The 27,768-nt window shown below is 42.7% G+C and overlaps 1 protein-coding gene across 2 annotated transcripts in view; it reads right to left on the bottom strand.

Moving 5' to 3' along the window:
- The window catches only part of FAF1 (Fas associated factor 1), a 515,086-nt gene that overhangs the window by 338,795 nt on the left and 148,523 nt on the right, over window positions 1–27,768 (bottom strand). For both annotated transcript variants that reach the window (XM_082265737.1, XM_082265738.1), the window contains exons 6-7: window positions 26,056–26,147; window positions 2,847–2,952 (exon numbers count right to left, since the gene is read on the bottom strand). In XM_082265737.1, coding sequence (XP_082121863.1) covers window positions 2,847–2,952; window positions 26,056–26,147 — 198 coding nt within the window. The remainder of the gene's footprint in view (window positions 1–2,846; window positions 2,953–26,055; window positions 26,148–27,768) is intronic.

Here is a 27,768-nt window from a genome sequence, read left to right as displayed (position 1 = left end):
ACTAGTGTCTGTGACGCCTCTTGTATTAAACCCCACAGCACCAGACGATCACAGCTTAGGGGATATCCAGGAGGACAGTAGATTTCAAGAGCAGAGACACCAGCACATGCTAATCATTCATTTAAGTAGAGTCCTAAGTGATGAATTAAAAAAAAATATATATATAACTAAACATTTGAGCCTTACTGCACTCTTTCACTATAGGGAGTACTAATGAAAAATGTCATGGCCAGTGGTGTCACTAGTGGTATCAGTCCTCAGTTCACCTCCTGATAGACTAGGATAGATGTGAGAGCTCGTCCCGTGTCCTCATCAGCAGAGCCTAGCTCGGCAAATGGTAGAGTTTTTCACCGAAACCTATTGCCTGGTTTCCATGACTCCCAGGAAATGGGTAACTCCCAGCAGCCAAGGGTTCTACGCTACAACTGAGCTCTGGTGTATACCACACTGCTCTGGGTGAGACCTTACACCTACCATGGTCCATCACGTGTCAAACTGAGGACTGGTACAAATAGCAGTCCCGCTAACCTCGGTACTAGGCCGGCATTCACTAATTAAGCAAAGCGATTGACATACCAGCAGACCTACTTCTAGTGAGTGCAACTATTGTTTTAAATATAAAAGTGTAATAAAGTAAATAACCGCGCTAAAAACACAAAAAATTAAATCTGTGAAGAGTTGAATAAAATAAAGCTGCAGCTGCAGTGGGACACACCAAAAATAATATATAAACAAGTAAAGCTGCGCTAAGTGATAAATGTGATAAACACATATAAAAAGAGGATATCCCTAAAGGTATCCAAATAAAAATAAATGTAAATAATGATACAAGGTGATATCAAATACTTATGTGCTCTTGCAATTAAATAAAGTGACATCCAATGGTAACAAAAACATGAATCACCTTTTCCAAATGAATTGAGAAAATAAAGTAAAGTCCAAAGATGAGTGTAACAGTGCTCAAAAGCAAGCCTCCACCGTTCAGTAATGCTATCACCGTGCTGGAGTGAATCACGTTAATGCGTTTACCAGAACACCATAATCTTAGGCATATAGAACTCGGAGGGTGAATCAACCAGCTCAACCAGGACCTAGACAGCTCCACTTAGACCGGCAAGGAGGTTCCGCTCAGATCAGCCAGATAATTGACCCCGAAAATCCGGACATTCCACGGTCCAGCAATGATAATAAAGGAAGGATAAACCACCATAGTGAAGTACGTATAGGTATACAATTTATTAAAAAGGTAGAAAACTCACATGTGTATGTTAAAGCGGTTGTAAACCCCTATAAAAAAAAATAAATAAAAAAAAAAACCTGCAAGACAAAGGCATAATGAGCTAGTATGCATCGCATACTAGCCCATTATGTTTAACTTACCTTAAAACGAAGCCCCGACACGGACCCCCGGACATCGATGCGGGCGCTGCCATGATCCCTCGTCGTCTCTTCCGGGTTCGGCGGCTCCGGCGCGCTGATTGGCCGGAAGAGACGGCTCCAGCGCGCTGATTGGCCGGAGCCGCGATGACGTCACTCCCGCGCGCATGCGCGCGGGAGTGATTTTTCCGGCAAGCTCCCGGCAAGTTAATTGAAGGTCCCCCCGGACCTTCAGAGCACATGCGCCGCTCGCGCGAGCGGCTGCATGCACTGTAAATATCTCCTAAACCATGCCGGTTTAGGAGATATTATTTGTACCTACAGGTAAGCCTTATTATAGGCTTACCTGTAGGTAAAAGTGTCAAAAAGCGGGATACAACCGCTTTAAAACATCGATTAACGGCAGGATCCAAACGAAAACACACAGCCGCCCAACTTCCGGGTATTGCGTGGTGACGTCAGCACGCCCTCCCTACGCGTTTCGTCACAAATGACGTCTTCCTGGGGACCCTTGCCGGTCTAAGTGGAGCTGTCTATGTCCTGGTTGAGCTGGTTGATTCACCCTCCGAGTTCTATATGCCTAAGATTATGGTGTTCTGGTAAGCGCATTAGCGTGATTCACTCCAGCACGGTGATAGCATTACTGAACGGTGGAGGCTTGCTTTTGAGCACTGTTACACTCATCTTTGGACTTTACTTTATTTTCTCAATTCATTTGGACAAGGTGATTCATGTTTTTGTTACCATTGGATGTCACTTTATTTAATTGCAAGAGCACATAAGTATTTGATATCACCTTGTATCATTATTTACATTTACATTTATTTTTATTTGGATACCTTTAGGGATATCCTCTTTTTATATGTGTTTATCACATTTATCACTTAGTGCAGCTTTACTTGTTTATATATTAAATATAAAAGTGTTAGTTTGATCATGTACTGTCAGTAAGCCCTTTTTTCAATTCAGCAGATCATGAGTGCAATGCAAGTTTTCTGCATTCTATCAGTACACTGACTGCTTATACCTCGATATAGGCAGGCAGTTACTGACTTGCAAGAAGAATCAATGAACTATGGGAATGCTCACCAGCTCCTTTGCAATGCATTGAAAACTAAAAGCTGTTGGCCATGGTGGCTGACAGTACTTGTAGCTCATTCATTCACCGAAGAGGAGGCAGGAGCTAGAATATGTGACATGTTCCTAAACACAGGTGTAACATGCAACACAGGAGAATTTCTCCTTTAACTCAAAAAAGCCAATAAGGATATGTAATACAGACCCAACAATGCTGAATTAAGCTTTTCAGGTTTTACAGAATGTGGGAAATACATATACCATATCTCCTGAAAAGAAGGGAGGGAAAATAAAAACAGAACATCAGCTGTACAGGGTACAGCACTGTCAAGCATTCATGATTGTTAATGAGAATTTTATAAGTGCCCAGCTCTATGAAAATGTTCACTCACCTCTTGTATTGTGCAGCTCCCTGAGAACTGCAGGTTGTACTCCCTCTGGACTTCGCGGTGAGTGATGATCAGCATGAAGTTCTGATTTAATGACTCCTGCTGAGAGCTAGAGGGATGGAAATAGAGACAGAAAGTCAGCAAGGACAAGTAGTGGCATGTCTCTTCAGAGCTACCTCACATCTCGAGAGGGCCGCGGCTGCCATACAGGCAAGTCTGGGCACACACCGGCCCAATCAGCAGATCTGCTACAGTACTGACCACATACAGACATCATGCCCTGTGCGCCAGCTACTTCTCAGACACATAGGCAACACTGACATTATTAAGTCTACTTAATATTAAGTTGACTAGAAAATGTACACTCAGCATTACCGCAGGGACTTGGACCACACAGGGCCACCCTGACGTGTTATAACACATGTCACAATGTCACTACACACAAGTAACGCAGGAGCACAATATTGCATTAACTAGTCTCTGAAGTAATACATAGATTCCAGTATAATTGGATCGTATAATTAACATAAGTTAATGATTGCTCTTACAGGGATGGTAACCCTATATTTTAAAGTAAACCTATAACAAACCAATGCAATTAAAACAGCACATATAATGAAATAAATTCATAACCATAGGTTACCTTCAATTGATGCAGCACATCTAAACAATACATAAGTTCAGAAATATAGGCAGCCGCAGTTATATTAAAATTTTTACTTTTCATGTAAAATTCAAATTGGATCCACCCACTTCCATCTACTAAAGCTCATTAATGGTCCTTTCAAGTATTTGCCTATATATGCTTGAGTTTTTTCAAAGCACCCAGGTATCCTTCAAAACCTAGCACTCAATTGTACAAGCAGAAGCCATGACTTGCATGGTCGATATTTGGCGCACCTTCTCCCACCTATTTGCCAATGAGGAAACCCACAACCTATGGTGGCCAATAGAATGGCAAGGAGTCAGACAAAAATCAGCCACCAGGTGTGGTCGATATTTGTCTGGATTCTGGATCTTTCAAAGATAAACTAAACAGGAACCAGAAGAACTTGACTCTATGAATCAAGGGAAACCCTACAAAGTTACGGTAACCCACTTATTCTTCAGATCCTTACGTTATAAAAAAAAAAAAAAAAATTGTATTAAACCTACCAAGAATTTACTTTTTCGCATTTTTCTTTTAAGCATTTTAGATGAACTTTGTCTAGCTTTTAATGTTTATATCAATAAAGTGTAATTTGGGGAGGAACCCTCACAGTTTATGTTAAACAATTGTTGTACAGTACATTACTCTTTGGGGCACCGTTAAAGTCCATATTGCGACTTTTAGAATTTTCAATACTTTTTTGAATGTGTCCCCTTTTCTTTCTTAATACAGGAGGTCCCTGGGTTACAAGCAAGATAGGGACTGTAGGTTTGTTCTTAAGTCGAATTCGTTTGTAAGTCGCAATAGGTAAATTTTTTAAGTGTAGCTCCAGCCAAAAAAATAATTTTTCAGTTTTATGGATAGCATAGGGAAGGGTTAACACCCCTGTATCATTTTTTTAGCTGTCTGTGCCCCTGTACAGAAGATTTCACCTCACTTTCTGTCCCTATGACAATTGGATTTTGAAAATGTTTGGGTGTTGTGGAAGCAAGGTTTAGTGATAAATCTTCAGTGGATACACCTTTTTTCCAGGAGAACTTTTACAGGAGTGAATTTCCCTTCCTAGAGGTAGATTTCCTCTTACTTCCTGTTGTATCCCTCCATTTTTAAGTAGGAATCGTTTGTAAGTGGGATGTTTATAACCCGGGGACCGCCTGTGTATATTATATTATACGTATCAAAATAGTGCAGCGCTAAAAATAACTATAATAAATAAATATATATCATATAAGTCATAAGTGCAGTGAAGTCAGCCAAGATCAATATATAAAAGTCCATAGGAATCATGAATCCCAAACATGGATCTAAGATGGAGAGAAAAAGTCCAACAGAAGGTGAGATCCCAAGGTATGGTGAGCAGGAGGAAGACACCCGTGGTAGGTAAATAAAGGTGGCTGCTTACCAGAGGGAATGGGCCCCCAACTTAATGGACAGGCCACTCAAGCGTAAGAAAAAAACCACTCGGGATAGACTCTTTCCTCCACACATATATAGATATGGATCGCTTCCAACCACTTCTCAACTCTCCAGGGTACAACACAGGGTGGTTCCGGACACCACGTTCGTCACGCCTCTCTTGACGCCGGCTCACCTCACTACCGCGGGACGCCGCAATTTTATGATGTCTGCTTGTACATGTCTTCTGTTATGCAAGTGGAACCTTTAATAAATTTGACTGATTATCATTGCTGGATTACGCTATGATTTCCTTCCTTCTTCCTTCCTATATGGTTAAACAACTTACACCGGAGCTATTTATGAGCTTTACCACGGCAATGTGTTGTACCCTGGAGAGTTGAGAAGTGGTTGGAAGCGATCCATATCTATATATGTGTGGAGGAAAGAGTCTATCCCGAGTGTTTTTTTCTTAAGCTTGAGTGGCCTGTCCATTAAGTTGGGGGCCCATTCCCTCTGGTAAGCAGCCATGATCACTCTGGATGAACTGCAGAGATCTACAGCTGAGGTGGGAGACTCTGTCCATAGGACAACAAACAGTCGTATACTGCACAAATCTGGCCTTTATGGAAGAGTGGCAAGAAGAAAGCCATTTCTTAAAGATATCCATAAAAAGTGTTGTTTGAAGTTTGCCACAAGCCACCTGGGAGACACACCAAACATGTGGAAGAAGGTGCTCTGGTCAGATGAAACCAAAATCAAACTTTTTGGCAACAATGCAAAACGTTATGTTTGCCGTAAAAGCAACACAGCTCACCACCCTGAACACACCAGTGTTAATCTTGGCAGCAAATTTCAATTTAGTTTTAGTCCCATTTTAGTCTTCTGCAAGTGTTTTAGTTTTAGTCGTATTTAGTCGACTAAAACGTCCTACATTTTAGTCGACTAAAACGTCCTACATTTTAGTCGACTAAAACGTCCTACATTTTAGTCGACAAACTCATTTTAGTCATCTATATGGGTGTAGTTCAATTGTAATTTGTAATACATTATTTAAGCATTTCTCTACAATTTCCAAACTCATTATATACTACTGCTGGTCCTGGAGTGAAAAATCTAATATGTTATTATTTATGGTATTAAGCTTTGAGCATGCACCAGTGTTAATTTTGGCAGCAAATTTCGATTTAGTTTTAGTTATAGTCTTTTGACTAAAATGCTATTTTAGTTTTAGTCGTATTTTAGTCTTAAGACTAAAATGCCATTTTAGATTTAGTTGTATTTTAGTCATCTGAATTGTTTTAGTTTTAGTCGTATTTTAGTCGACTAAAATTGTGTTAATTTAGTAGACGAAAACGTTTTAGTCGGTTTTAGTCGACGAAATTAACACTGGAACACACCATTCCCACTGTCAAACATGGTGGTGGCAGCATCATGGTTTGGGCCTGCTTTTCTTCAGCAGGGACAGGGAAGATGGTTAAAATTGATGGGAAGATGGATGGAGCCAAATACAGGACCATTCTGGAAGAAAACCTGATGGAGTCTGCAAAAGACCAGAGACTGGGACGGAGATTTGTCTTCCAACAAGACAATGATCCAAAACAAAGCAAAATCTACAATGGAATGGTTCACAAATACATATCCAGTTGTTAGAATGGCCAAGTCAAAGTCCAGACCTGAATCCAATCGAGAATCTGTGGAAAGAACTGAAAACTGCTGTTCACAAACGCTCTCCATACAACCTCACTGAGCTCGAGCTGTTTTGCAAGGAGAAATGGGCAAAAATTTCAGTCTCTCGATGTGCAAAACTGAAAGAGACATACCCCAAGCGACTTACAGAAGTAATCGCAGCAAAAGGTGGCGCTACAAAGTTAACTTAACCGCTTGCCGACCGCCGCACGACTATTTACTGGTGGATTCTATTTATCATCATTAGTCATTTAGGTCAACATTGGATCATTCAGAGATCCTCACTGAACTTCTGGAGAGAGTTTGCTGCACTGAAAGTAAAGGGGCTGAATAATTTTGCCCGCCCAACTTTTCAGTTTTTTATTTGTTAACAAAGTTTGAAATATCCAATAAATTTCGTTCCACTTCATGATTGTGTCCCACTTGTTGTTGATTCTTCACAAAAAATTACAGTTTTATATCTTTATGTTTGAAGCCTGAAATGTGGCAAAAGGTCGCAAAGTTCAAGGGGGCCGAATACTTTCGCAAGGCACTGTATGTGGTATGTAATCATTAGCTCTGTATCATGCGAGTGGTAAAAGCAGATTTCAGAGAGATTAACATCTCCAAAGAAAGTTCAAAAGTGGACTGCCAGTATAAGATTCACAAGTCATGTAAATGTCCAAACCAGGAATTGTGAACCTTAGTGTTCCTCCAGAGGTTGATCGGGGCTTTCAATGACGGCAACATCCTATTATGAACGTTTTATCCAACAGCTCAGTTTGAATTGTTCTGGTTTAGGATACATTCATTTTAAAAAGAATCAAAAAAGGTCCCACAAACTGGCTACAACAATAGTCTGGCTTCAAAGTAAATACCAATGGTACAGTACGGTGAGAAAACATGGTCACTCTAAAGCAGGATGCGTGTTACTGGCAGGATAACAGGAAAAATTTAAGGGAAAAGACATTGAAAAATGTGTTAAAGGGGCACGGCATATGGGAGGAGATTAAGCTGAAGTCGATCCTTGGATGAGCATTACTCCCTGGGGGCGGAATACCTAAAACTGGTGCACACAGAATCTGGTGTAACCAATCAGCTTCCAGGTTGTATTCTCAAAGCTTAATTCAACAAGCTGAAGTTAGAAGCTGATTGGCTACCATGCACAGCTGCACCTGATTCAGAGTGCTCCAGTTTAAGTAAATCTCCCCCAGTGTTCAGCCTTAGCTTTTCCACTGGGTGACTGGATTTTTGAGCTAGACAGGTTTAGTTCAGGAAATCAGCACCTGTCAGCAGGCTAACTGGACACAGCAGGAGTTTGGCAGCTGATTTCAGCCAATGATTTTTTCTAAATTCACTGAATCTCCTGTGTCCAATCACACACAGAGTTCTGTGTTCACAAAAACAAAGAACTCTGCGTACAGGGAACATCAATCAGCTGTTTCAGGGAGACAAAAAAACAACCAGATAGTAAAGAAAAGAAGCACATATTACACATTGTTAGGCACACCGTTAACCCCATTGATTGCCCCTGGATGTTAACCCCTTCCCTGCCAGTGTCATTAGTACAGTGTCAGCGTACAGTATTATCATTAATCGTTGGATTAATGTCACTAGCAATGTCAGTGTCAGATAGTGACCCTCCCAGATAGTGTCTGCTAGATCCAGAGAGGCCACTCCCCTATCACAGGCTTTTTTTTTTTTACCCAGGACATGTATACATGAATACATTTTCACCTACATTTCTGAAGAAATTCGAATTTTTTTTTATTGAATATGTTTTATAACAGAAATATATATATATATATATATATATATATTTTTTTTTTTTTTTTTAATTTTCAGTCTTTTATCATTTATATAATAAAAAATAAAACCCAGTGGTGACCAAATACCACCAAAAGAAAGCTCTGTTTATGTGACAAAAATAATAAAAATTTCCTTTGCGCACAGTGTTGCATGACCAGGCTATTTCCAGTTAAAATAGTGCAGTGCTGAATAGCAAAAAATAACCTGGGTCCTGAAGGGGTAAAACCTTCTGGAGGTCAAGTAATTAAAGTTGGCGGGTGGTACACACAGTAGTTGTGAGCGGTAATTTTGCCTTCGATGTTAATGCAGCAATCTATTACATTTTTGTACTTGGGTTTAAATATACTTTAATGTATCATTCGAACATTAAAATACTTTGGCGTTTTGTTGCATTGTAAGACATTAACAACCAAATACAATGGGAGCTTTTTTTTTTATTATTATTATTAAACCCAAGCAAAGGTATAACATTAAGGAACCAATCTTGGACCACATGATTTTATTTCAGAGGGCCATTATGAAAGCTTGTGGCCCGTGCCATCTGTTATCAGGCTCTTCTTTAGTTCAAAACATATTCATTTGCTCGGTGTCCACAAACACTTACACAGTGCACGCCTCATCTGCAACACTGCAGTGTGTCATTTGCTATTTTCATATATTGCCTTGGGAATTCAAATTAAACACTGCCAAAACTGTCAATTAAACTTCCCGTTTTTTTCTAAGCTTGCAGATTTATACCGGCTCATGTCAGGCGAGGATCACATTTACAGTAATTACAGCTTATTTACATTAACAGAAAATAAGAAATCAATATGTAGATGGAATGTTTGTTGTAGCTAATGCTGGAGGAGATCTCACATTTGCTGCAAACAGCAGCCACTTAAAAAGCTGGCGTCTATGCAAATCTGGAGAATAAAGAATCACGCCAAGATCTGCCTGACAGGGGCAAAGCAAACATGGGACTCTAATCTCAGAGAGGGTCCGGGATGCAGACTTCAATTATACTGCAACAAAGCATTGCACCAACTGCTATCTCATTCATTGTACCTGTACACAGGACCTGAATGATCACACATGCTCTCTTTCATTTATTAAGTGCAACTGTGCATGCATGAAAGATATTTCTATAGGAGGATTTAGTTATTTTTTTATATATTTTTTTCATATATTAGATCAGAAACATTTTCCACAGCCCTTCTAAATCCACATTCTTTTCAATGGGTCTCCAATTCAACATCCCTATCACATTCATAGGTATCCATCTAATCACTGGCTTCCTCCAGTTATTGTGTACCGGCTTCCACTTATATGCATGTGTAGTAAATCGTAATGTCCGCATTAGCAGCACTCTTACAGAAGCAATGCAACTCTTGTGCCTTTAAGAGTCCTTTGCAACTCCTTAAGACCCCTTTCACACATGTCCGTTCTGCCGACGGACTCCATTTTTCTCAGCGGTGATCAATCCGCCGATCCCCGCTAAGCAGGCGGATGACAGCTCCGTCTCCGCTCTGTGTGAGGAGACAGAGGTGTCAGATCCCTGCTGTCCTCTATGAGGGAATCGGATGAGAACGGACCGCCTGTCCGTTCTCATCCAATCCGCCAGACGGATGGAAAATAGGGTTTCCATCCATCCCGATTTGACAGACAGGATCAGATCGGATGTCAGCGGACATGTCTCCGCTGACATCCACTGCCCCATAGAGATGAATGGGGCATCCGTTCAGATCCGCCTGAAAAACTGACAGGGGGATCTGAACGGACCGTATGTGTGAAAGGGACCTGGGGGTTTCAGTGAGGATAAACACTTAAGGGTGAAGTCCAAACAGAAACCACTAGCCGTCACCACACCAAGTGAAACCTCTCCCTTAGGTAATGAACACTCACTAAGAACTCAAATAAGGCAAGCCTTTATTTACTCATCCATAAAGTCATGCAGACTCCTCTCCACCAGCACACCTCTCCTCACCACATTGGCTCCCATATTAAAATAAATGGACTCCTAGCATAAGCCAGGAACCATTTATTGATGAAGGTACCCCAGGTTAAATGCAGATGTTTTTTGGGTACTTTCATTAATCAATGGTTATTGAATTACGCTATGAGTCCATTTATTTTTATATGGGAGCCAATGTGGTGAGGAGAGGTGTGTTGGCGGAGAGTCTTCACAATCCTATGGATGACCTAACAAAGGCTGGATTTATCAGAACTTTGGAGCCAAAGTGGTAAGGAGAGGTGTCTGCATGACCCTCTGGATGATTATTTAAAGGCTTGCCTTATTTGAGTTCTGGTGAGTGTTTATTATCTAAGGGAGATGTCTCACTTAGTGTGTTGACAGGCCAGTGGTTTCTGTTTGGACTTCACCCTTAAGTGTTTATCATCACTGACACCCTTAAGGAGTTGCAAAGGACTCAGGAGTTGCATTGCTTCTATAAGAGCGTCGCTAATGCAGACATTATTTCTTTACGGATGATGTAGGCATGTTAACCTGACTGATACTTATTATTAGAAGCTGCTAATAGTGCCAAAAACTGTTATTGTGAAGATATATTTGTTGATGTTTATGTTGTACTCATTCTGTGACAAGAATTAGTGCTGGTTCACACTAGGGCGACCTGTGAGGCGACCTGGTCGCCTCGCAGGTCGCCTCCCATAGGGAAGCTGCGGACCCGTTCTAATAGGAGCGACATAAGTCGCTCCGACCTAGAAAAAGGGTCCGGAGCTTCTTTGGGGCGACCCGGAGGCGACCGCCATAGACTTCAATGTTATGAAGTCCGTGGCGGCCGCTCCGAGGTCGCGGCACGCTGCTCGCACCGCGACCTCGGAGGTCGCGGTGCAAAGTAGCGTCGCTGCAATGTGAACCGGCGCTTGGTGTATTGTATATTTATATTTTATTTTTTGATATATGTGAATATTTTCTGCCATTGCTACTCCATAGGCGCTAGGAGAAGGGGACAAGTGGTTTTGAACCGGGCTGGTCGCTTTCGTTTTTCTATATGTACAGTAAATAACTGGTGCAGGCCACAGCAATCAGACAAAAACAGATTTGTGCTGGGAAATACAGGAAACCACCACTAAGGCCAATGATACTGTACATTACAGCACTTTACAACCTGGGAAAATCACACAGAAACATAAAATAATTAAAAGAGGTTAAGGTCAGTGTCAAGCCCCGTACACACAGGCTGAACACCGGTTGACATCGGCCAGTTAAAAAGAAACTGGCCGAGATTCGGCCCGTGTTTGGCTTATGTTGGTCGAGCCTGCTGGAAAACCAGCAGCCAACCGCCAATGGTGGAGAGCGCTGATCGGAGTGTTCTCGTGGTCGGCCGTCCCCTTCTCAAAACACAACATCTCAGCGGGGGAGATCACTGTGCTAATTAAGGATCGGTTAGCACAGCGGCTCCGACTGGAGCGGACAGTTTTTTTTTCCTGTTCAACCTGCTGGGTTGAACAGAAAAAAACCGAATAGTGTGTACCTGGCTTTAGGGTGCAATGTTAGCGGTGAAGGGGATTATTAAAGATAAGAAAGGGCGCCGCTCAACAATTCCATCCATTAGTATGTAGATGAATGTGGCCTCAGCCAGCTTCGCTCCCCCCCTGACATGTTTCGTCCCACTCACCAGGGTTTGTTCACAGAGGATTGAGACCATGTTCATCTACATACTAATGCACTGGGTTGGTGAGCGGAGCCCTTTCTTCTCTAAAACCGCTACCGCTCTTAAACCTCTGAATGATGCACTGACACCAGCTCCCTTCCCTGCAACCAGTGGCGAGATTTCTGTCTCAGCTTAGAGCAGCACTGCACATTTCATTTGGATCACTCGGGGTTAAGGGAAACTGTAACGCTGACCATACAATAAGATCTCCTTTAGATCCATCAACAACAGTGTATTGTAAGGACCTGTGCGACTGGATAGAATTTGGATTGTATAGGTTTGTCCTCATACAAACCCACCCTTTACATCATTTTAAAGTGTTGTAAAGTGTTGAAAATTGGACACCCATAAAATGGACCTAAAGTCACTATACTTACCTTCTTGCAGATCATATACTATATATGATCATATACTATATTTTATATATATATATATATAAAAATAATGTAGGATATGATTCTGTCGTAATAATTTTCTCAAATAAATGAATTGAAAGCTGAAGTCCAGGTTTCCTGACACTTTAACACTTTCAACGTCAGACCCATTTATTGAGTATTTGCACACGTGTTAAAAATCATTTCAGGTCTAAAGATTTTTTTTAAACCCCCAAGCACTTCATATTTTCTGAAAGCAGAGACCCTGGAGAATAAAATGGAGAATAAATTGTAGCTTTGACTTTTTGGGTCACGTAATATTTGTACCATGGTTTATCAAGCGTAAATTTCCAGTAAAAAATACACCAATGTTCATTTTAGGTCACACAACTGCAATATATTATCCAAGTTTTGGTAACTTCTAAAAGATGAGGTTATGCCAAGCATATAGATATCTAACATGTCATGCTTTAAAATTGCTTCTTCCAAGGGTCAGTGAAAGTGATAGGGCAGCTGTACAGCCACTCGATTACTTTCATCAGAGAGCCGACAGTTGACTTAGGAAACACGCACCCACCTAAATCCTGCTGATGCCACCACTTTACAACGTACATTGGTGACAGTAAAAGAGTAAAATAGTTAATATGGGCCAAGCTGGCCTAATACAGTAATTTCCATTATCAGTTACATATACGGCACTGCATTTGGCAGCAGTTAGGGCGATTTCCCATCTGCTTCAGGAACAAATTTGTGTTGGTCTGAATACTTCTAAGCCATTAGGGGAAAAGCTTTGTGCTTTAAGCAATAAAATACAAGGCTTCCTCTGATATTTTGAGGTGCAGATCATGACATCATTCCCCTGCCTCTCCATCTTGGCCAATCAGAGGAACCCTTATATTCACTGATATAGGCAAGGCTTCTTCTTATTGGCTAGGCAGCATTCAGGCCATCTCAGTTTTGTTCCAAGTAGCAGACAGGAAGCCGTCTGTACTGCTGCAGGACTGCCCGCAGCCTTACTGTATGATGCTGATACTACTACAGTATGATACAGCACACACGGCAGCTCAATAATTTAGTAACAGAGTTTTTTTTGAGCCAGCTTCACACTCATGGAATTCACATTTAAGACTTGAAAGCCCACGGCGCTCTTATTTTACAGTGTTCGATGGGAAACACTGATAAATGTAATGAATGGGCCCCCTCTAGTGGTCAGAATAGGGCATAATTAATTTCAAGGTCATCTGTTACTTACATTACATTTATACAGTCCACGATATTTAATTTTGTGTTTGGCAGAACATTTCTAAAAAAAAAGAAAATGGGAGGGGAGCTCTTTTGAATTTCACCTATGGGATTATTTGTTGATTTTACTTATTTATATTGGCTTTTGTATAACATTTGTCTTTGCACATTATTGCACTTAGAGCACTTTTGAATAATATTACATCGTTTTTATCAATATCGATACGGGGGGTTGGAGATATTTTGATTTGTGGAATATCCCATATTTGTTTTTATTAGCAGGGTTGCACTTTATTAATGTTTTTTGGCACATTATGTGATATCATTTCATATATATGATCTATATTTAAAGAGTGCACTTTTTTACATTTTTTGCTGAAAAAATTGATTTTTGTAAGATCTTACCGTAAAATCCTTTTCTCTTAAGCTCATTGACAGACGTAGTCTTCTTGATTCTCAAGAGCTGGGTTATGTTGTCTCCGCAGGAGTAGGACTAGGCAGAAAGACAAAACGTTCTGGCTCCACCTTAGGGGCAGTCCCTGAGGGTATATCCTCCCTCTCTCTGCTACAGGGAATCAGTTCTGTTCTAAAGCAGTAACAGAGAATTTAACCCAACCCAACTCAATGATAGAGGGGCGGGTACTACGTCTGTCAATGAGCTTAAGAGAAAAGGATTTTACGGTAAGATCTTACAAAAATCCATTTTTCTCTATCGCTCATTGACAGACGTAGTCTTCTTGATTCTCAAGAGCTGGGACATCCAGAAGCAGTGCCACAAAATGAGGGGTGGGATTGACAGAATCAAAATCCAATCTAGAAGGCCCAACCGGAGCCAACCAGAAGTATCAAAGGACTCATCGAGTAAACAGATGAGACCTACCCCACAAATCCTCGAGGTAGACCAACAGTCTCCTCAAACAGTGGCCTGCAGGAACCTTGCAGCCAGAAGAGGCATCTGACGATGCCATCACATAAACCTTATACAATATTGTAAAGGTATGAACCGACTACTAAACAGTCGCCTTGAAAACCTGAACCACTGACGCCTGATGGCGGAAGGTCCAGGAAACTCTAAGCGCCCGAGTAGAATGCGCCTTAACAGGGAACGGGGGATCCCGACCCTTAGATAAAATAAGCCTATACCACCGTCTGTCTGATCCATCTAAAGATGGTCGCAGCAGAACAGGCAACCCCTTCTTAGGGCCATCCGTGATCACAAACAGTGAATCCGTCTTACAAATTGAATCCGTAGTATTCAAGTATATCCTGATCGCCCGAACTACATCCAAGGAATGCCATGCAAATTCTCGAGGATGATTGGGCTAAGGACAATACACTGTCCTTATTCAATGAAACTTTGAAACCACCTTAGAAGGAAGGATGGATTCGGATGAAGAACAACCTTATCCCTATGAACCACCAGATCTGGGGAACAACAGGATAATGCAGCCAGTTCTGACACCCTGCGTGCAGAAGTGATAGCCACCAAGAAGACCACCTTCTGGGATAAAGTAAGCAAGGGAATCTCCCTGATATTTTCAAAGGGAGGTGTCTGAAGAACCGACAGCACCAAATTAAGATCCCAGGATGGTAACGGCGCGTGCACTGGCAGAGCCAGGTGTCGCACCCCCTGGATGAAATTCCGCACCAAGGAATGAGTAGAAAAAAGCTTCTGAAAGAAGATAGCAAATGCTGAAACCAGACCCTTGATAACACTCAAGGCCAGCTTCTGCTCAACTCCCTGTTGCAGAAAGCCAATATTCGGACTACCGAATAAAGATGTAGATGGAACCCAAGGGATTCACACCACACAATATAAGACTTCCATGTACGATGATAATCTTTCTGGAAGTCGCTTTCCTTGTTTTAACTAGAGTAGGAATAACTGAAGCTGACAATCCCTTGTCCTTCAGCACCTGGGTCTCAATAACCAGGCCGTTTAAAACCAGCGATCGTAAAGCAGGATGGAAGATCGGTCCCTGAGACAGTAGATCCTCCCTGAGAGGAAGTCTCCACGGGACGTCCGCCATCAGTCTGACCAAGTCGGCGTAACAAGCTCGACGAGGCCAGTCCGGAGCTGCCAGGATTACTGGAATTCCTTCCTCCTCTATCCTGCGAAGAAGTCTTGGCAGTAACCCAAGAGGAGGGAAGGCATACATTAGCTGGTATTGCCCCCACGGGGCGATCAGTGCGTCTGCGGTTTCTGCTAGAGGATCGCGGGAGCGAGCCACGAATCTCTGAACTTTCCTGTTGAATCGAGATGCCAACAGATCCATATCCGGGGTGCCCCATCGTAGGCACAACTGGTGGAAAACGTCTGGATGGAGGGACCATTCCCCCTGATCCAGAGTCTGACGGCTGAGATAATCTGCCTGCCAATTCTCCACCCCCGGAATGAACACCGCAGAGATTGCTGGAACAAATCGTTCCGCCCAGCGAAGAATGCAAGCCACTTCTTTGGCCGCTCGGACACTCTTGGTGCCCCCCTGGTGATTGACATAAGCCACGGCCGTGGCGTTGTCCGACTGGATCCGAACCGGGCTGCCCTGGAGCTGCTCGGTCCAGTGAATCAGACAAAGTCTGATCGCTCTCAGTTCCAATACATTTATCGGTAACCTGGATTCTTCCGGGGACCAAAGTCCCTGGACAGATAACTGACCGAGAATTCCTCCCCATCCGGATAGACTGGCATCCGTGGTCACTGACGTCCAATATATTGGCAGAAATGACTTTCCCTGGCTGAGCATCGGAGACCGAAGCCACCAGACCAGAGACTCTCTGGTCTGTTTGCTCAATCGGATCCGATTGTCCAGGGATTCCGGATTCCGATTCCATCTGAGAAGAATCTCTTGCTGAAGAATTCGGGTATGGGACTGGGCAAATGGGACTGCTACGAAGGAAGCCACCATCAACCCCAGAACCCTCATGCAAGTCCGAAGGGAAGACCAGCTGTTGGATAGTAACAACTGGACTGCTGATTGAATCTTTCGGAGTTTCCCTACCGGAAGAAAAAACTCTTGTCCTGACTGTGTCTAGAATTAGACCCAGATATTCGAGCCTCTGGGTGGGAACCAGAAATGACTTTTGCTGGTTCACCAGCCACCCGAATTCCTGTAAAGAAATCATAGTAATTTCTATGTTTTGTAGCAAGGTCTGAGGAGACTCTGCATGAAGCAGAAGATCGTCTAGGTAACCAAGGATAGATATGCCTCTTTGGCGCAGAAGTGCCAACATTGGGGCCAACACCTTCGTGAAGACCCGCGGAGCCGTGGCGAGACCGAAAGGTAACGCCACAAACTGATAGTGGTTCTCTTCTACGGAAAAGCGTAGAAACCGCTGATGTCCTGCGAAAAAGGGAATGTGAAGATATGCGTCCTTGATGTCTATGGACGCTAGGACATCCCCTGGATGCAGAAAGGCTGCTACTGTGCGAATGGACTCCATTCTGAATCTTCTTATGTTGACAAAAGAATTGAGTGCCCTTAAGTCCAGAATTGGACGCACTTTGCCCTCTTTCCTGGGTATTGTAAATAGGTTTGAATAAAACCCTTGAAACCGTTCTGTCCAAGGAACGTGGACTACCACTCCTTGTTGTAGTAAATCTGTGACTGCTCTCCGCAGATCATCTAAACGATCCAGGGATAGTCGGCTATTGGAAGGGAAGAATCGCGCCGGTGGGAGAGATCGAAACTCGATCTTGTACCCTGACCTTATGACTTCCCAAACCCATCTGTCCGGGATTCTGGAAAGCCATGGATCCGGGAACCGGCGAAGACGTCCCCTCACCCCAGTTATGGGTGGGGGCGCACCTTCAGGCTTGGACGGTTTATCTTCAGGTCTAGAGGGGGCGGGCTTTTGCTTGCCCGACCAACGACCCCTGACGCCTCCTGCAGGAGCTTTGGAGGACTTAATTTTTTCACCCGCGGGACGACAAAACCTCTTGTGAGCAGAAAACGAAGGCCCTCGTCTTTGACGAGTTCCTTTACCTCTAAAATTTTGCGGTAAAAAGGTGCTCTTTCCACCCGTGAGATCCTAATGATCTCATCTAAGTTGGCTCCAAATAGACGCTCTCCTAAAAAGGGGATATTAGCCAATGCTTCTTTGGAACCTTGGTCGGCTAACCAACCTTTTAGCCACAGTGTACGCCTGAGAACCACCGCAGAGACAGATGCTCGCGCCAATAATGAAGTGGCGTCTAACGCCGCATCACACACAAACTGTAACCCCTGTATCATTTGTTCCAACGAATCTGATACCGCCTGAGGGACCTCTTCTAGGTCCCGGCGTAACCACTTGGTCCATACAGTTACAGCCTGCGAAACCAGACCAATAGCAATTATTGGTCTGAAAGCTGATCCAATCAAGGTAAACATGGTGCGAGACATAGCTTCTATCTTGCGATCCACTGGATCTTTAAAAGACGGAGCGTCTTCTAGAGGAATAACCGTGGCTTTATTCAATCTAGCAATTGGTGAATCCACCACAGGTGGTTCTGTCCATTTCTTAATGAGGGTTTCCTCAAACGGATAACGCCTGTTAATGCGTTTTAGAAATAGTAGAAATGCGTTTTGGCAGACTCCATTCGTCTTTGATTGGATTGCCAAAACATTTGGGCAATGGAAAAACCTTCGCCACTTTGATGCGTTTTTTAGTCCCAAAAGGGATTTCAGTTTCAGCTATTTCTGACGGAATACCCTGTAATCTTAAGGTTTCTTGAACAGATACAATGAGTGCGTTTACCAACGCTTCCTCTCTGGCTATGGCTGATGCCGAAACATCCTCCTCACTGTCTGAAAAGACAGTACACAAGACACCAATACCAGATGAAGTACCTGCAACTGCAGAAATAGGCTCAGAGTCTGAATCCGAGGTTTCAGATAATAAGGGGTTAGGTGGGGGTCGCTTACTTGCGCCCTGTCCCTGACAAGCCACTTCCACCCGGGACACAAAAGTTTCCATAATAGCGGACAATGATTCAATCGTCAGTGGGGTGCTGGAGGATCCCGCAGACCCCTCAAGGGGATCCGGAGGAGATACATGAGTGGCAGGGTCCATGTTAATTCAGGACACCTTTGCCAGAAAACACAAAAAAACTTTTTTTTTTTTTTTTTTTTATGTGTCTCCCCCTAGCGCAATAGCGCCCCTCAGAGTACCTGCTTCTCGATCCCACAGAGAGAGAGAGGGACCCCCAAGGCTCACCAACCGATGCAGTGAAGTTTCCAACCAACTGCAGTCAGCGTCTGTCTTTTACAGACTGGAAGGAGCTGTTGCTTTTTCCCGGGTAGAAGGACGTGGCTCCGCCCCCTGTGTACGCCTTCCGGCGTTCCCAGCTCTCCACGAGGTAGCTGGGCTCATGAAACATGGCCGCCCCCATACAGGAGACATTAGACTCCAAAAACATGGCGGCCGACGTGACCTGAGGACATGCATGCACCTGGTCTACGGCAAAATGGCGGCGGACCGCCGAAATCGTTTTTCCCAGCACATCCACCTGCATCTCTGCTGAGTGGCGATTGATTGATCTACAGGAGATACACTACAAATAAGGTAGGATTATACCTCCTATGTCTGCTGTAATGCTACAGTCTGCTGGGTAGAGTGTTAGCTCTCAAACCAAGTCCACTTCCCACAAACACATACTGTATTTACAAGGGGGACTTTTAGTGTCAGATATATACTGACCATATATGGAGGGGCCCATAATACATACTGCCTCATAACGAGGAAAGAAAAAAGGGAACGTTTACTCACCATACCGAACCGACAGGCACCCTCTCTTCACAATACCCTCTCCACCGGGGTGGGGGTTTGTAGACCACTCCGGACGCCTCGACTCTCAGGTTCCTGGCGTCCAAGCAAGACTTTTAACTCGCAAGGTCAGTCCCTCCACTGGGACTCCGTCGCGGCCGACCCAGCGCGGAGCTCTGGTCTGCACGCGCTCGTAGGCAGAAACCGGGGTGACCACTGGATCTCAACATCCAGCCCGTCGCCCGGCCCCGCGTACTTACTTGAATGTGTCGCGGCCGACCAAGCGCAATGCCATGGTCTGCGCGCGCTCGTAGGCCGGCTGGGGTGACCACAAGTGTCGCCCAGTCCGGCATTTTTGCTTGAAGATCTCACAGGAAAAACACTGGAGAAAAACTACCTAAAAAATGTCTTTTTCTTAAAGAAAAAAGTCTTGCCAGGACCAAAAGATCCCAGCAAGGAACTTAGGTCCTTACTCCTGACTAGACAGAAAAAAAACTGATTCCCTGTAGCAGAGAGAGGGAGGATATACCCTCAGGGACTGCCCCTAAGGTGGAGCTAGAACGTTTTGTCTTTCTGCCTAGTCCTACTCCTGCGGAGACAACATAACCCAGCTCTTGAGAATCAAGAAGACTACGTCTGTCAATGAGCGATAGAGAAATTTCTTTTTCTCTTTGGGGATTATAAACACAAAATAGGCAGCACCACCTATACCTCTCCCTCTATACTTACTGTACTGAAACATGGTAAAACACACCGGAACGCACTGGAACACATGTCCTTATTTACAGTAAAGAAAAAATGGGGGGGAAAATGCACAAGAAAGCTTCAAAAACGCATAAAAAACGCAAATGCAGAAAAGCATCCAGAACGCATCTAGACTGCATTTCAATGGTGTGAACTGGCCCTCTGAAGTGGAAGTTCCACTTTATGCCCTCCTACTCTTCTATTATTGACACTTGTTAGGGAGGGGGAGTGGGTACCTGGTTTTTGACAGGTATCCACTCCCACTTTCAATTAAATTGCTGCAGCATTCCACCGGAAGTTCTTCTCCTATCCGCACCTTCTGGAACATGTTACAGGTCTAAGAAGGCTGCAGGACCATTCACAAAGCACAGCGTGGCTCCCACATACGTAGTGGGCAGTCAGCTGTGCTGCCCACAGTAAGCATGCCAATGCCGGGGACCTGAAGACAAGTGAAGAGGAGATTTGGGTGAGACCAGCCCTGGACCCCTGGAGAGGGGAGAGTCCTTTTATAATAGTCAACAGCTACAGTATATTTTTTTTATCCAACACGTTGAATAACAGTTTTAGGTATAAAACCACACTTGCAACACCCTGCCTATAAACACACACGCTAACATTTGAAGCTTTGGAGCCACCTAAAAGTGTTCCTGCTTTTTATTTTTAAAAAATACAACATGAATTAAATAGAAAATCGGTATAAATGCATTCCTTTATGCAGATCAATTACCCAAAAACTGGCTAGGAGGTACGCTAATGCCTCGTTTCCACTGAGTGGTACGGTACGGTTCAGTACGGTATGGTTCGGAACGGTACACATTGCGTTTCCACTGCCAATAGTACTCTTTCATGATAGACGTGGTGTAGCAGGAAAGCTGTGATAGAGGATTCTCTGTCAACCAATCAAAGTTCTGCAGAGTGTAGCTCCACCCTGTTGGTACGGTACTAATGTGCTTGGTATCCCAACGAAAGGGTACGGTACGGTTCGAAATTAGGGTACCATTCATAATGGAAACGGCATAAATAGCGTACCGTACCGAACCGTACCAGAAAACACAGTGGAAACGAGCCATAACTGTTATATAGAATGCTCTAAAACTAACACTCAACTCCAATCAAAAGGCTCCATAAACAGATGGAATACATATATGGGAGCCTTTAAAGCCACCAAAGGACTTGTATTTCTCTCTATCCGGTTGTGAAAGTTAGACAGCTCTATCTGGCAGGGAAGGAAACCTGCAATTCAGTAGCACTTACTGTCCTAATTATGAGATTCACACAGCTAAGCTACACAGCACATCCTTGTCTGACATGGAAGCAGACCGGAATTTTTTTTTTTTTTTTTTGCTGCCATTAAAGTGTCACTAAAACCACACCATAAAAAAGAAAAAAAAACTATCAATACCTCTCATACCTGCACTGCTTTGGGACATCCCACTTGTGAAGGCTAACTGAACGGGCGGCGGCTGTCAGAGGACGTAGAATTTTTTTAAGAACCTACCACCCATCTTCTTTTTGGGCTTGATAGTCTTCATGTACTGCTTGCTACCAAAACTGAAGATCAGCTCCTAGTGGCTGATGAGTAATAGCTGAGGAACCGCCCCCTAGAGGTGTGTTATGTGTAAAGGCTTTTGTTTGTTAACCTTTTCACTGCCTAGCCTGCTCCTGCAGAGAGGCGCATTACCCATTTGTGAAGGCTAACTGAACGGGCGGCGACTGTCAGAGGACGTAAGAGAAAAAGCGTTTTTCTTTGTTATAAAATTTAAGTGTTCTTCATAACTTTAGCCCAAAATGTATTCCGCTACACTTCTTTGATGAAAATAACCCAAATCAGTGTATATTATTTAGTCTGTAGGAAAGTTTTAGAGTCCACAAACTATGGTATATATCTGAAAATTGATCAATCCTGATGATCTCAATTCCTGAGGCTGTAAAATGCCAAAACAGTAGAAATACCCCCCAAATTACCCCTTTTTGGAAAGTCCGAGGTATTTAGTAAGTGTTTTATGTAATTTTTTGTAAAATTAGGAAATAAAAAAAAAAAAAATATTCACAATTCACCAGTGCAGTACAGCGTCATCATTCAACTGGTGTGGTGGGGTTTAGGAACACTGACTGAAGACAGTGAGAAAGGGGGGGGGGGGGGGTTAAGTTTTAATTTTTTTCCAAATTTTAAAGTGACCAGAGGAATGTAGCATTACCGTAGTAACACTGCACTGCTCTGGGGACAATGTGAATTAAAGTGTGTGTTTAGTATCACTTTAAGCATCACTTACAGGTTCCCTGTCCCTCCCCCAGGCTGTAACTGGACAGTGAAAGGAGAAGCAGCACTCTGATTGGCTCACCGCTGTCACTTTGCTCTCTCCTATCAGCGTGTTCCTGGCTACAAACCTTACTGGCTCCTTGTGCCGATTTGCCTTTCCCCAGTCTGCAGTAACTGCAAGAGGCTGATACCAAGGTGAATTCAGGTACTTCTGCTATTACATAGCTGCAATAATTTTTTGTGTTTTACATCTGCCTTATACCTAAACCTAAGTACAACAAAGCCTCCTGTATGACAGTCTTAAGGAGTCCCAAAACAAATTACTATCTAATGCACAAGCCTTAAGTAATTAAAAAAAACTTCCTTTACCTTCCCCGACTGAGCCAACTTCTTACATCATTTGTGTCTCACACGCTTCCCCTCCCAGACACTGCAGCTCACACTGGGAGGGTTTCAGTAATGGAAGCAGTGCTGCCAATCCAGAAAGTAGTAATCAGGACTAGGTGTGGTTAGGTGCTGATGGACAAGCTACAGGTGTGTAAATCAGCAGTAACAATTGCTGAAAGCCATGTCCCTGCAACATTTTTTATCCCACTGTAGTGGAAGCAAGCACAGCCTACATGAGTGGCAACTCTGCTCTGTATTCAACAGCAGTGCAGCATTGTTGCCACACCATCACAGGAAGCTGCATTAATTGAACTTGAGTGGCAGGATCAACAGGTATCTGTGGCACTTTGCAACTGGACTAAGACTGACCATACACTCTACAATCTGACTGAAGAATCTCCTTGAGATTACCATAAACTATGCAGTACAAGGTTTGCCTGATTTGATGCTAATTAAATGAATTGTTTAGGTGTACCATTTTATAACATAGTTTTGGCGAAGCTAAAAACAGATTTTACATTCAGATTGTACAGTGCATGGCCAGCTTAAGAGATAACAGAAGTACAGATGTTTTAATTATTTTTTTTTCTAATGGGAGACTGTAGTTTTACTTTAACACCAGTACAATAAAACGTGACTGAGATGGCATTAAGTTTTCGGGGTTTTTTTTCCCAAAACAACGCTCCTTCTCATCAGTGACACTTCGCTCTCACAATTCCAAAATCACACTCTGCAAGTGAGGAAATGAGAAATCACAAGATGTGTTTTGGCAAAGTGAAGCAATAAAATCGAATCAAAACTACTGAAGCAAATGACATACTGAAGACAATGGGAAGGAGATGAATACATGATTATGAATGAACAAATAGCACAAAATGTTACTGTTCAGTGACACATTGATACTTGTGACCTGTGTGTACAGTGTGATCACAGTGTCATCTGAAGTGTCAGTGTCTGGGAGACAAGTATCATGGCTGTCTTTATATATTAAAGTGATATTAAAGTCTTCTTGTTTTTAAAATAACAAATATGTCTATACTTCCTGCTCTGAACAATGGTTTTGAACAGAGCAGCCCCAATCATCTTTTTCTCAGGTCCCCCGCCAGAGCTCCTGGCCCCTCCTTCCTGCAGAGTGCCCCCAAAGCAAGGAGCTTGCTATGGGGGCACCCAAGCCAAGCTGGTGCTCTGTGTGTTCATTCAGACATGGAGCAGTGGCTCGGCTCTATCCTTCTCTCTCCTCATTGGCTTACTGACTGATTGCAGGGGGAGCCAATGGCACCCACTGATGTGTCTCAGCCAATCAGGAGGGAGAGTCCCAGATAGCCAAGGATCTCAAGCAACATTGCTGGTTTGAGCTGGGGCTCAGGTAAGTATTAGAGGGGCTGAGGGTGGGCTGCTGCACACTGAAGGATTTTTATCTTCAAGTGGTTGTAAAGACACTTTACCACGCCGCTCACATGACCGCTTGCCGGTTTCCTCCCCAAATCTGAAAACTACAACGGGAGGAGCTGAGAATTCCCCTGCTGATGCCAGCCAGGAGGAGAGGAGGAGAGTGGCGGGAGGTCACGTGAGCGCCAATCGGCGCTCGGAAATAAGGTATGGCTGCATATTTTTTTTAAAGCACATACACTGGGACACATAACTCAATCGAACACAGGGGATTCTAGGAAGAAAACAGTTATTATAGCAGCAGGAGGGGAGGGGGGGGGAGCAGATTGAAATATAAAATCCCTTATCGCAGACAGAAGTTGGGTATGTAGCCCATATGTGACATAATGTCAATGTCTTGGATAATGTCATTTCATTCCACTGTGTAATTATTGGGGAGCAGATTGACACTGACACTAGCTGACAAGTGGGGGGAGAGAATAACATGATAAACCTGATCGGTTTACAGAGGGGGGGGCAGCACCAGGCAGGATCAATCAGGTATTTTAGATTATAGAAAGGGATAAATTACACAGCACAAACACTGTGCTGTTATTTACGTTTTATAGAAACTGGATGTTTTATTTATTTTTATTTTTTTTAGGATTACAACCATTTTAATGCATAGATTTCATTGATAAAAAAAAAAAAAAAAAACCTTCTGACTTTAGAACCAATTTAAGTTGTAAACCCATACAGAGCTATTTATAAAAAAATTAAATAAAATATGAGGAAAGAGAACACAAATTATGTTTTTGTCCATACCGGCCAATCAGTTTCATCTGTTATTCTCTGGAGAAAGCAAAGAGGGAATCTAACTGGTCTCTCTAGGTAATGGTTTTAAATTTATTTTTTCACATTTTTCTTTTCTTTTTTAAAAAAAAAAAGTGCCCTTACGTTTATGCAGATACTTTACAAAAATATAGAGTGGCTTTATACTATACCCACTAAAGCAAGACTTTAAAATTAAATATAATAAATATCCTGTATTTTATTTTATTAAAAGGGTATGCATTTTTTTAAACTTTTGGATAAAGTAGGGAATGAATAAGGAAGGATAAAAATCCCTATCAGGTTTTTATTCCAGTTTGTGTCTATTAGCTTGCCCTCTATATATGTCTTGGTAATTAGAACAGAAAGTGGTAGCAAATTCAAAAGTTTACAATTGTCCCCAGAACATGAGTTTAAAACAATTCTTCTAAAACGGGACGCCTCTTGCAGTGACACCTAAGCTTTTCCCTTGTTTAGTAGAGCTTTCCTCTTTTTGCTGTGTCTCCAGGTCACAGACAGCAAAAAAAAAAAAAATAAAATAAATATATATACATATATATACACACACACACACACACACACACAATATATATATATATATATATATATACATATATATATACATATATATATATATATATATATATATATATATATATATATATATATATATATATATATATATATATATATATATATATATATAAAAATAAATAAATAAAAGGAAATCCGAGTAGTCTGGAAATTTACATAGATGGTAGAGCGCACATAATCGGATATTGTAAACAGTTTTTTTTTTTTACAGTAGGAAGGGCTTTAACTCTTCCTACTGTTAAAAAAAAAAAAAAAGTCACTGTTTACCATTTCTGATTATGTGCGCTCTACCATCCATGTACATTTCCGGACTTCTCTTGTTTCCTTCAAAATCTCAAAATAATCTGGAAGATTACATGGCATTGGAATAGACTGGCCCTCCAGTGTAGGCGCATTTGTGTCATCTGAGAGTATCAGTGTATCTAACTGAATTTTCCATTAAAACAAATCAATATAATATGAAGGTGAACAACCTAGAAAAGATTACCTGGATTGGCTGGGCAAAGATGGCAGAGGTAACTCAGGAGTGAGGACATAAAGGTTATTGTTTTTTGGCAAGTGAAGAGTCCTAAGAACAGTCTGTAAATAGAAAAAAAAAACACACATCAGTACAAATCGACAATTGCCAATTACATTATGTGATGTACCGCACGCATAACATCCACACGCTGCACATATACATCACTGGGCAGCCGATGCTTCTGTGCTGAAAGGGCACTTAGTGCCTGCTGTGAACACAGAGACTGAGCTGTCAAAGACAGCTCTCAAGCCCCACTAGGGACCGGTAGCTGGAGGGACTTGCTCTTGATCATGTGACCACCATGACAGCCAATCACAGCATAGCCCAAACAGTGAAAATGATACCAGTCGAATGCCCCCCAAACCGGTGTCATTCAGATCAGCATGTTATTAGACTGGTGAAAGACCGATATGATTAGCATGCCAGGCTCTGGTAGACTTCAACAAAATGATGGCCATCTGCACACAGACACTGACTACACGTTGCATAAACGTGAATGGGATGGGTAAAAGATGGCTTCAGCTCTTATTTTTCACCTGTAGAGAGCTCTAAAGATGTGATTCTCCCTTTTCGGGGCATAATCATAAAGGCCTCTACGATTAAAGCGGAAGTAAACCCATCTATTTAATAGTTTCAAAAAACAGTTACATTCCCAGCATGCCGGAAATACTGTCACATTTGCTTGTGCTCTCAACCAAACTGTCAAACCATCCAATGGCTGGTGGCATAACCGATCACATGTGAAGCAGCATGGCAGTTGAAGATTAAACAGAGGCCAAGATGGCAGCTTCATGGCAAAAAACGATAGGAAGATTTACTTCCACTTTAAACCCCGAAAAGGGCAAAAACGCTGAAGCCATCTTTTACCCATCTCATTCACATTTATGCAACAGGGAGTCAAGTGCCTGTGTGCAGATGGCTACCATTTTGTTGAAGCAAATACTGTTTTTGCCATTTTACCGAGAAAAAGGTGCAGATAATGGCGCCGAAAACGCATGCGATTTTTGCTGTGCTTAAGGTGTTTTTTTATAGGTCATGTACAGCTAGGTCCATTTATATATAGGGACACAGGCATAATTTTAGTTTTGTCAGGTATTTATCAAAGCATATTCAAGCTATAGTTATATAATACAGATTAGGGCTGCAACTAACGATTAATTTGTCTGTCGACTAATCGACTAATCGTAAAAATAATCGATAGACTAATCTAACGATTATTTAAATTTTTTCTTTTTTTTGCTTAATTGTTTTTTTGATTAGCTAATTAATCCTGTAATTAATACAGACCCCCTCAGTAAGCCCCCCTCCCAGTACAGACCCCACAGTAAGCCCTCCCACCTAGTACAGACCACTTAGTAAGCCCCCTCCCATTGCAGACCCCTCAGTAAGCCCTCCCACCTAGTACAGACCACTTAGTTAGCCCCCCTCCCATTGCAGATCCCTCAGTAAGCACTCCCACCTAGTACAGACCACTTAGTAAGCCCCCCTCCCATTGCAGACCCTTCAGTAAGCCCTCCCACCTAGTACAGCTGGCAGACCCCATGAACCCCAATAACAGATCCTATACACCCCCAGCTGGCAGACTCCATGTACCCCAATGACAGATCCCATGTACCACCAGCTAGCGGACACCATGAACCCCAATCAATGACAGACCCCATGTACCCCAATGACAGATCC

The sequence above is a fragment of the Pelophylax lessonae genome, assembly GCF_965119305.1.
Source record: "Pelophylax lessonae genome assembly, chromosome: 8".
Lineage (NCBI taxonomy): Eukaryota > Metazoa > Chordata > Amphibia > Anura > Ranidae > Pelophylax > Pelophylax lessonae.
This window is presented reverse-complemented; position numbering and strand designations above follow the sequence as displayed.